The following is an 11,854-nucleotide window of genomic DNA, read 5'->3' on the forward strand; positions in this document are numbered from 1 at the left end:
ATACCACTATGTGCAACTTTACATTTAAAGCCAGCAGAAACAGCGGGCACGCTGGTACGTCAACGCGCGTCTCCATCCCGGCTGTCAGATGGTCAGGCGTATAACTAGACTGCATCGATGCGCACTAGGCGGTAGCCGACTGAATAGCGGACTTGGCGAGATTTGGAACGAGACTTAACATGGCGGCACTTCCGGTTAGACCGCTAGGCAGTTGACTAACCGGGGTATTGGAACGCAGCCTGAATGCAGAGTCGTACTCTGCAACGCCGCGTTCGACCGTTTCGCCATCTGACGGAAAGAAGCCGAAACACAGGTATAGCCGTTTAGGCAGCGGCGGTTTTTTAATTTTCACGATTTATCCGCAGAGAAACAGACCAAACGGCATTATCGACATAAAATTTGGGGGCATAATATGTCCTCTAACATCTACTTTAGCTTTTCGACACTGTTCTTATTTGTTTTATCTTCGTTACAAACCCCGAAGTTTATCTTGGCACAACGAAATAGCAGCTCAAAATGAACTAACGAACGTTTCATGCGTACAGTCTCCCTCGTGTCTGATTATAGACATAAATTAAGAAAATCGGGTACTGTCTGTCTGTGATGATCACGCAATCCACGTACCATACGTACTGAAACAAAAACACGAAATATCGAGGGCTGCTGCAATTCATTCTACTATGACCTCAAAAGTGGCGTCTCGAAGTCAGACCTCGTGTAAAAGAAATTGAACGGTGAACTCTTTGCAAACTCTCGTAGTAAGCTCTTAACCCGGCGGAACCCTGGTACTTCTCGCGGTTATGGTTGTATCGCGAAGGTATTCTCGCATCTTGCTTTCGATGTCTGAGATGGGTGTACGTTGTACGGCCGTACGGCTATTTTTGAAAGCAGCACCTACCTCCGACCAAGCGGGCCAGTTTCGTTCTAGAACCTCGTCGCCAATCTTTTGTGACACTTAAAACGATGCATCCTTTTCCGTCGTCAAATATCATTTCGTATCCCAGACCTGCGCATGGGGTGGAATATTGCATCAAAAGCTTGTTCCAGTTGAGTGTGTCACAGTAACGTGCTGAAAGTTCGGAGACGTGGTTCTTACCCATCACTCATGTAGGCCCTTAAACATTACATTTTTCAGTGTGTTAGATTCAACGTACTCTTTAATAGGAGCATACAATATGCAAGAGCATTTCTCAGCATATGCATGATAAAACTGTGAAAACCAGCTCCCGTGGCATAGCGGTTAAGATGATTGCTTCCCACGCCGAGACTGGGAGGTGACACGGGTTCGCATCCTCTACACCAGCTGTGCTGTCTGAGGTTTTCCCTGGGTTTTCCGAAGACCCTGCACACGAATGTCAGCACAGTTCCCCCTGAAGTCGGCCCAGGACGCATACTAACCTCCCTGTCCCCCACTCCTTCCTACTGTCCTCTCTCAATCTGTCCACGTCTGTACGCCGCTCACAGCCACAGTTGCTTCGCGGCGCTAACACGGAATTTAAAAAGGAACTGTGAAAGCTACCTAGATACAGGTGGGTCATACGGTCAGGCAGACATTCCTGTGTGAAGCGCATGTAATTACTGGATGACTAATCACATAAAATTAATTAAGCATTTTATTAATTAGATGTTTCAGGGATATGTCAGAGAGCACCAATACGAGCCAGTCATTACTTCAATCTATTCTCTTTTTTAAATCTCCAGGAACGAACAGCTGGTTTGGAACGTAAGTCACTAAATTTTGCAAGCAAATGAACCGAAACCGCGCTCTTCTTGAGCAGAAAAGAACGACGGATGTTTCGTTTTTTTTCTTCTTCCTCCTTCTTCTTCTTCCTTTTTTTTTCTGTAGATCACCTAACTGATCTATGTTTCGCACTATAAAATTATAATAAAAGGGAAAAGCTGCAGTGCCACTGGAAACGAAGAAAGCTCAAGTCTCAAGATTTTCCGAAAAACCCTTTCCGCGAACAGCACCTCAAGCGGCCGTTATAGGCCGCGCCTTCATTGCCCTCACAAGCCTTCATTTGGATTGCACCACTATATGACCCAAAACTTTCCAACCCGCTCCTAGATTACGAAGAAGCGAGACACTTTCGCAACGGTGATGGACATACGCTTCAGCAACTCGCAATGCATCTGTAGTAACTTCAAGGCATCTAGTTTTACAGAACACATATCCGTTTCCATCAAACATTGTGTTTTTTACTTGGCATACCGCTTTCATTGTCATTAGAGAAACCAGCAGCATTTTCGCTCGAATGAAACGACCGATCCGAGTGCCGCAAATGCGCATTAGTTGTAGGACGCGCGATTTCGCTCAAACGACCATATTCTCCGAGTTGATTCGTTTTTTTCCGCAGCTACGACCGATTGGCATCACGAAACAAGGTGGCAGCTGTTTGCAGCAGGTGTATCAGTTGATTTAGAGTGCATGTTACAGTGGGATTGCCAGATCTGTTGACTGTTGGACGTAACGATGTATTGAGTAGGGCATTTCGTACGCTTCAACGTCCAATCTTGCCGTGCTCCTCTGCAAGTGCCAATATGGTTTTGTCGCATTTGCCGCATTTTCAGCCAATATCGGGTGCACACGAGCAACATGGGGCCCATATTGCCGTCATATTCCCCATATTGGTCAAAACTTAGCAATATGGGACCATATTGCCGACATTTTCGCCATTACTAGCTCAAACTTGGCAGTCAAGTTTGAGCCAACATGGGGAAAATCATGGCATAACGGGTCCCATATTGGACCCGTATCGCCAACGCCCAGCCAACATGGACCCAATATTGATGCATCTGATAGCATAAAATTGTGCTGGATGTTGTGATAAAGAATAAATGAATAAAGAATGTAATGATGAAATTTCATCGTCTTCGATATGCGAATAAGTTGGCAATGGAAGTCACAGTCATTTAATCAAGTATACAGTTGCTTATTTTTATATCAAACAGTTGCCCTTGAAGTGATTTTCGAAACTTCAAATCTGCCGGTTGCCGTCCTTGTCCTGCTGAGTGATTAACTGAGAACGCATTATATAGTAGTTCCTCATGGCAGGTAGTTTGAATGCAGAGTGGACTGATACAGGTGGTATATGTCTTCGCAGTATCTGTAGCTTTTCAGTAGCAGGCGTTTGATTGCTACGAACTTGCGCATTCTTTTGGTGATGTTATTCTTTCTGGTACTGGATGCTGGATAGCATCAGGCTAAAATTGCCCAATGGTCCATCACAGTTGATATTGCGGTCATTGAGATTCAATAAATGACGGTACATGAGATCTACTGTCGCCTAAAATTTCGCTTCCGGGGTCACCGTTGACCCAAGCGATGTCCATTGGTAGACAGAAATAATTGCATGGTCATGATAGGGGCACAAATCACGTGGTATAAATGATTTATTTACTTTTTAATATTATTCATATAATATCATTTGGATTTCCCCATCTCACTCATCGTCATCATCCGTTGTTGTTGTCATATGGATTTCGGCCTTAGGGAAAGCGTCGGATTGGGGACGATGGAGTTCTCTTTCTCGTTTTGAGGAAGAAAAGCGAGCTTAGACTAATTTCAGCGACATTCCCGAATATCTCAAATTGCTAGTTTAGAACCTCGTGTGATATTGTACGAGGGGCAGTCAAAAAGTACCCTTACTGTTGTTTATTTAGAGAAAACACAAAATTAGAGGAAAATAATTCGACCACCTTTCCATATAAGTCCCCTCGCGCTCACCATCGCTTGTCTGACGCACGAATACCGTTAGAAAAAACATTCACGTGACTTTCAGAGCAGTCAGTTATGCACAGCCGCCGAGCGGTACATTTCGGATTATGCCACGTTCGGTGGAATCCTTCCATTAGCTCATAGCCTGATAATAACAGTGGCTTTCTTTATACGAGCGTTCTCAGTATCCTACTTCTCTTCAGAATATGTTTAATATAGTGTATCATATTCATGAAACGTGGTTCACACAAACCACGAAGACAATATTACAAAGAATATATGTTGCCTGTACATGTTTGCCTGCAGCGCAAACATGGATTCTAATTATCGCCGTTCGAATTCATGTAACTAAAATTTGTTGCGCTCGGGTGGGGCCGTAATACCCATTCCTAACACCCCAATCCTTTTCGGTTTCACATGTGCACTTGCCTGGCCCGCTGTACCACAAATAGGATTCATTCATATACGACTTCCCCTTCTTCTCTCCTGTGGTTACATAAGTTTTGCGCTGGTTGCTAGAATGCAGAAATGGTCAGGTAAAATAACGAAGCAAATGCCGATGTCTTGCAAGAGTCGCTCACTTACTTGACAGCCGAGTTATCTCCCGTGATCGCCAAAAGCGTATGATTTTCATTTCTGTGACGGATTCGCATGTAGACGCAGAGGCCGCGCAGTCCGTGCGTGAGGTATGTCCGCCGTAGTAGAAAGAAGATGTCGGACCTGTTCAGTGCCTGGAAACGCAGAGCATGGAAGGAGGCTGTAGGGAGGCACTTTCAAGTTTTGTTTTGTATCAGGTCCAATCCATTTGGGGTTAACGACAGTCATTCATTCGTGGGAATTGCGAAACATGCAGGATAAAAAAGAAAAATGCAAATTCTGTTCAATTGCATATAATTATGTTTGGTGTCGATACACATTTACACGACACTAGGCTGTCTGAGTATACATGAAGGCGTGTCAAAGGCGTTGCGACAGTTTTCCAATAGCTTACATGAGTAGTATAGTTAGAAGTCCTATAGCAAAGAGTTTTCTCTAATCCAATCCCAATCCAATTCTAAGCCAACACAAACCAATTCCAAAGCCATCTGATTGGCCGCCATTAGCTCCGCCCACTTCACATCGATTGGCTCATGCCAGGCCTACTGATCGTTGATTGGTTGACCGTAGCTCCGCTCCTTAATGCTAACTAGTTGGCTTGGCTCCGCCCAATTCACGTTGATTGGCCCATGCTAAGCCCACTGATCGCTGATTCGTTGAGCGTAGCTCCGCCCCTTTATGCTAATTACTTGGCTCCGCCCATTTCACGCTGATTGGTGCACGCCGATCGCTGAGCTCCGCTGATTGATCCATTCTAAGCCTACTGATGACTCTCCCAGACTTTTTAAGGGCTCTGATTGGCCGCCACCACCGATTGGCCCCTTCTAAGCCCACCGATTGGCTTGCTGAACATAGCCTTCATTAGCGCCCGCGAGATGGCAGCGACCCCGCTGCGGCTTTATCTCAGATGTTCAAACTTACCTATTTACTGGCTCCACCCACTTCTTGCTGATTGGCCCTACTGAATCAAACTTCTAAGCGGGGCCACGCTGAGCCTACTGATTGGCCCTTTACACCGTTTGGTTCATTCTAAGCCTACCGATGGCTTGCCATGATTGGTTCACGCTAAGCCTACCGAACAGTGATTGGCTAGCCTGCATTTGTCGCTCCTAAACCACAATGCAGCGGATTCAGACAAGATACTACAATTGTTGATTTCAACCTTTATTTAGTACAACAGACTCCTGGTCCAGCAGCATCGTAGAGCATGGGTTGGTTCAGCTGCATCAGAGAGATCGTTAGTCCATAATTATATCTGGTTATCTGTTGCGCTCATTGGTCACTCAGCTCCCTCGGTAGACACCATCTGCTATTGGTTCATGCGGCTTTATCTCAGACAGACAGGAAAAATACATTTCAATGTTTATTGAGTACATGTTTGAGAAAAAGCATGGCAGTCTTTGAGGGGTTGATTCCTTTGATGCTGGGCATGGTTCCACGGAAATGACGGATCATGTAGACGTCTCCGGGACAGTGGCTAAGAAAAATTTCGTCCTCCGTCTGTTGGCACTTTCACGTGCACTGGATATCCTCGTAGCTGTCACTAACGTCCAGTGAGTGAAGGCACATGCGCAGCGATTCAGTAGCGTTCCTGTTCAGGTTAATGCCGGATCGCATAGGTACCACGTGCCACTCTCTAATGGCCAAGATGTCGCCGGGGCATTCGTGTGTGGACGTATGCTTATCCTTCTCCAGCTTGATGCTCGCTGTACAGTTGCCCACGTCCAGCGCTAGCGCGCACGAGACGAGCGAGAAGAGAACGAGGTACCACATCCTTCCAGTGACGCAGGCCAAATGACGCTACTCCTTCTCGTTCTCTGCAGTATCTGTGTGGGGGGAAAGAACGGCAGGTAAAATCCAGCCATCTACGTCATCCACTCGAGCTTACCATATTCGTAGCTTCCGTACGGGTAGGAGTTCACGTCATTATAGAGGTACCGTTTGTCGTCATACACCATCAGACTTCTTTTCACATTTCTGATGGTGTACATGCACTGTTTCTTTCCCACTATTGACACCTGTTCGTGCGATATGCTAGTGTGCTTGAATAGGGTATCGTGGTATGTATCATAGAGGAGGTGCATGAGAGAACTGATGTTCTGAGGCTGGAACAACATAGAAGGGACAATCACATACAAGGCCTCAAGTTGCCCAAGAAATCAATGATGAAAGTCACTGAAATGTGGGTTCGAGTCCTACAGCTGGCTAACCTTTTCAGTGACTTTCATCTTTCATGGAGGAGTTGTTTGCGCACAATGTTCTTTTTGACCCCTTTAGCTCTTGCAATTTGTTTTCCCCCAGCTAATTTGATGGAATACATTTTGGCTTTCAAGCATATTACTTCCTCGATGGGTACGCTACCCGTTTCACTTTTGAACGCGCCAAGCCTACCGCGATTCCTCTCGCTGTACAGTGGATGATCATGATCGAAGGAAGACAAGTTAAATGGTCGTCGGCGATCGCACGTAACTGATCTTTGTAGTCCTTGCAGAATAGGCCGAGGATCAAAGAATCCGTGTCAAAGTAGCAGGTAATCACCAGACAAGTGAGCTTACCCAGGCGAAAAAATGAACTGGGAAGTCAACTGGTACCAGTTTGTTCCCAGTTGCCTCCAAATGGTCATGAACTGGAAGCAAGTGGGATCAAACTGGCGGCAACTGGAAACTAAAGTGGTACCAGTTCAAGCTGGGCTGGTGGCAACTGGAGAGTGAATTAAGGTGGAGATTTCGGCAAGTTGGTACATAACTAGGTAGAAAACAGCGCAGAGACGGGACACGAAGAACAAGTGCACACACAGAGCACTTGACTAGCAACTGAAGCTTTATTCTCCAAAGGGGGCAAAACCGAAAAGGAGAGAAGGAAAGGAGGACAATCAGGAACACTCTAGAAGATAACTAATCTCTTTGTTCAATAGGTCCACTGATGGCTTGCTGACACATTTTTCACCTCTATTATGAATTTGTGCTCCTTCGTAAATTTCCCTGGCGAGCCTGTCGGAGTAGCTCCTAAGTACACGTGTTTCTTCCAAACAAGGTCGGCATCGGCAATCGCGACAGTGCATGGCCAGGTTGCTGCCTGTGTGAGTCTGCAGGGAGGATGAGTGTTCGCGCAGCCTGTCATTCAGACACCGTCCTGTCTGTCCCACATATGACTTCCCGCACGTCAGAGGAATGTCATAAATAACATTACACTTGCACTGGACGAAAGGCCTTATATGCTTTTTGTTGCATACGGAAGCAGCGGCTTCTTCACTGTTGACGTGTCGACACAGCCCGCCTAACTTGTTAGGTGCAGTGAATACAACGCTAACGCCGGCACGCTGGGCAACTTTCTTTATGTTGTGGGAAACTGCGTGGATATATGGAATGGCCGCTATCCTGGACGAGCGATCATGCCTTGGAGCCTCTTCGTGTTTCTTGTGCAACTTCCCGAGGAGAACCTCAGCTAAGCCTCTTATCAGCTGAACTGGAAAGCCCGCGGTTTTAAGCCTCAAAACTTGTGACAAGAGGCTCCGCTGAACTTGATGCGGGCATGAGCGTTTCACGGCATTTTCCATTGCCGATAGTGCAATACTGCGTTTGACCAGCTTGGAGTGGGCCGACGAAAACGGCAAAAGGCCCTTCTTAGAGCGTGGGGTGTATGTCCAGCACAGGTGGTCAGGCTCGATGTCGAGTTCAAGGTCTAGGAATCTGAGTCGATGTTCCACTGGTAACTCCCTCGTGAGTGTGAGTTGCGCGGTCGACATGCTTCCAGCCACCGCGAGCCCATGCGCCCGCTTCAAGACCAACGGCGTCGTTGAGTCCCTACGTGAGAGAAACCTCAAGTTGCTTCAGACAGACAAGGAAGGTGGGTTCGCCGTTCTTCCCTCAGACCTCTACTACAGGAAGGCACAGAAAGCCATGGATGACAACTTTGTCAGGACAAACCTAGTTCCTCATTCACTCAGGAAACGGGCCATTGAACTTTGCGAGAATGCGAATCTGCCTAGATTGGTAGCCTCAGTGAAGAAAGCAAAAACACTCAGTCTCCAGGTCTTCTTCTCCATTAAAACTCACAAGGAAAGCTCACGTCACAGAGCGGCATACCTAGCAGCAGCCGGTAGGACGTTTCATCCAGAAGGCGCTTTCAGCCTTGGAGATTGAGGATCCGTTCCTTGTGTTCCGCCGGAGCGAAGTATCCGACTTTCTCAAGGGTTTAAGCCCAGGATCGGGTTGCGTCTTCTCACTTGATGTCAAGGACCTGTATTATTCCCTGCCACAAGACGAGCTCATCGAAGTTGTTAGTGAAGGAATCGACCGTTACGGAACCGTTCGGTTTCAAAATGAAGTTGGAGTTGATGTCTCCACCTTCCTAGCAGTCCTCAGACTGTACCTTCAATCACCTACGGTGGAGTTTTTGGGAGGAGTGTACTTGCAAAGAGCCGGAGTTTGCATTGGTTCATGTGTTGCCCGCGTGCTCAGCAACTTGCTGCTGGCGAGATACGACAGGCGGCTTGAACGTGCCCTCCGCGATATGGGAGTCCCCAGGGTTTTCCGGTTCATTGACGACTACTTGATCCTCTTTGACACTGAGAACGTGGCTGTGGACGAGCGCACAGAACACATAACTCGCATCTTCCAGCGCACCCTCTCACCTTTCACACTCACGGAGGTACCAGTGGAACATCGACTCAGGTTCCTAGACCTTGAACCCGCCATCGAGCCTGACCACCTGTGCTGGACATACGCCCCACGCTCTAAGAAGGGCCTTTTGCCGTTTTCGTCGGCCCACTCCAAGCTGGTCAAACGCAGTATTGCACTATCGGCAATGGAAAATGCCGTGAAACGCTCATGCACGCATCAAGTTCAGCGGAGCCTCTTGCCACAGGTTTTGAGGCTTAAAACCGCGGGCTTTCCAGTTCAGCTGATAAGAGGCTTAGCTGAGGTTCTCCTCGGGAAGTTGCACAAGAAACACGAAGAGGCTCCCAGGCATGATCGCTCGTCCAGCATAGCGGCCATTCCATATATCCACGCAGTTTCCCACAACATAAAGAAAGTTGCCCAGCGTGCCGGCGTTAGCGTTGTATTCACTGCACCTAACAAGTTAGGCGGGCTGTGTCGACACGTCAACAGTGAAGAAGCCGCTGCTTCCGTATGCAACAAAAAGCATATAAGGCCTTTCGTCCAGTGCAAGTGTAATGTTATTTATGACATTCCTCTGACGTGCGGGAAGTCATATGTGGGACAGACAGGACGGTGTCTGAATGACAGGCTGCGCGAACACTCATCCTCCCTGCAGACTCACACAGGCAGCAACCTGGCCATGCACTGTCGCGATTGCCGATGCCGACCTTGTTTGGAAGAAACACGTGTACTTAGGAGCTACTCCGACAGGCTTGCCAGGGAAATTTACGAAGGAGCACAAATTCATAATAGAGGTGAAAAATGTGTCAGCAAGCCATCAGTGGACCAATTGAACAAAGAGATTAGTTATCTTCTAGAGTGTTCCTGATTGTCCTCCTTTCCTTCTCTCCTTTTCGGTTTTGCCCCCTTTGGGGAATAAAGCTTCAGTTGCTAGTCAGCGCTCTGTGTGTGCACTTGTTCTTCGTGTCCCGTCTCTGCGCTGTTTTCTACCTGGAAAGTGAAGTGGTACCAGTTCAAGCTGGGCTGGTGGCAACTGGACATGAACTGGTACCAGTTCAAACTGGGCTGGTGGCAAGTGGACATGAGCTGGTACCAGTTCCAGCTCGGCAGGTGGCAACTGGAAAGTGAAGTGGTACCAATTCAAACTGGGCTGGTGGCAACTGGACATGAACTGGTACCAGTTCAAACTGGGCTGGAGGCAACTGGACATGACCTGGTACCAGTTCAAGGTGGGGGTGGCAACTGGAAAGTGAAGTGGTGCCAGTTCAAGCTCGACCAGCTGACATGTTTGGGAGAAGTTTCGGTTTGGGTTCCGGGATAGGTTTGTAATAACATATATGAAGATTACAAAAGAAAGGTTGGGGGACGATCGGAAAGCAACTTTGTAGTAAAAAAATCATATTTCTATTTTTGAAGGTGCGCTAATGTTAACAAAAGCTAATTTGGAATTATTATGTTTGCATATTTTGCGCGTTCCTGCTCCCCTGATGAATGACGTATTTGAACAAGGAGTAACGGTCGTTTGCCGCTTCCAGATGCAGCGTTCGCGCTTGTCTGCCGTGTTTTGACTTTTCGCGTTCGTCTCAGCATATGCTCCAAGTGACATTTTTGCTCTTAAAGTTATTAGCGTGACATGCGACAATATAAATCATAGTGAGCGTCATCGGCTTCAGTACGACCAGACAGGTGTCATGCGATTGCGGCTCTGCTGCAGCTGCGAAGACTGCTTTATCGTGAGTACTATGCTCAAGTGTTTTTTCCTTCCTGCGAACAAAGCAGAAATATAAATAATGGTAACGTCCTGCTGCACGTAAGGTTTGTCTCCCAGTGTGTTGCACGAGAACATATGGACGCGTTTCTTTCACGACCAACGCCCGGTTGATGCAAATGCGATGTTAACGTTAACAAAGCAACTTTTTGCACACCACACGCTGTGAAAAGTGTCTCTTGGCTTCTCGTTCTTTTATTCATCATGTGCCGTTAGTCTGCGCGTTCCCGCTTTTAATGCACGTCATTCTCGTGTTTCAGATCTTTCACACGGAAAACACGGGTTGCTCTAGAACCCGCATAGCTCACCAGAGTACTCGTGGCGTGGACCGGAAAAGCATGTGAGTCTGTTGTGTGGTAGTTGTGCCTTTCAATTCATCTTTTGGTGATAATATTGTGCTTCACAGAACGACTCCGAAGCAATATGTCGGACTCCATAAGCGCCTCCTGTAACGGGGGATACACAGGAAAGGTGAGTGTCTGCGACATATGTGTGTATAGTGAACTAAATGAATTAGTAATGATAGTCTTCTGCAGCTCTATACGTAGAAAACCAACTGATGACATGACTTCCACGGCTGCCCGGAATGCTTCCTGTTTTCCTCAACCGTTTCTGTAAAGTCAGTGAGAAACTGCATCGTGAAATACAAAATGTCTGTTTCAGAAGTACACAATAAAATAATTCATGTTTATTTCAGTATCATGCATCGGTGGGTTTCATCGTGGAGATCCAAATGAGCTCCCGAGTGGCTCAGTTCCACTTGGAGGAGAAACGTTGCTACTTCGGCTGCGACCAGTTGCAAGCTGGTATTTTGAACTGCGACCAGTTCAAGCTGGGACCAGCTGCAAACTGGTTTTCAACTGGTCCCAGTTTGAACTGGTCCCAGTTCAATAACACAGTTTGAAGTGGTCCCAGTTGGAAGATTTTTCATCTGGGTACTCAGCAGGGTTTCATAGTAGAACGAGTACATGGTTAACTCACTCTGTTCTAAAATTGTGAAGTCAACCTGCAGGGGGAAATCGCATCGCACTTTTCTTTTGCGTATTTCGTACATGACGCAATCGAGGGTATTTGTTGTGCTCTCAATATAGCGACCATATCGTAAAAATGAATCAATAAATATTGTCGCAAATCCTCTACTCCCTGATC

General features: G+C 47.0%; 1 protein-coding gene across 1 annotated transcript; it reads left to right on the top strand.

Annotated features, from left to right (window-relative positions):
- The first annotated feature begins 8,058 nt into the window (after positions 1–8,058).
- LOC135392540 (uncharacterized) lies at positions 8,059–9,805 on the top strand. The gene is made up of 2 exons (XM_064623247.1): positions 8,059–8,307; positions 8,405–9,805. The coding sequence occupies exons 1-2, from the start codon at positions 8,059–8,061 to the stop codon at positions 9,803–9,805; spliced, it is 1,650 nt and encodes a 549-aa protein (XP_064479317.1).
- Positions 9,806–11,854: the final 2,049 nt, after the last annotated feature.

Source organism: Ornithodoros turicata, chromosome 4 (assembly GCF_037126465.1).
Source record: "Ornithodoros turicata isolate Travis chromosome 4, ASM3712646v1, whole genome shotgun sequence".
Taxonomy (NCBI): Eukaryota; Metazoa; Arthropoda; class Arachnida; order Ixodida; family Argasidae; genus Ornithodoros; species Ornithodoros turicata.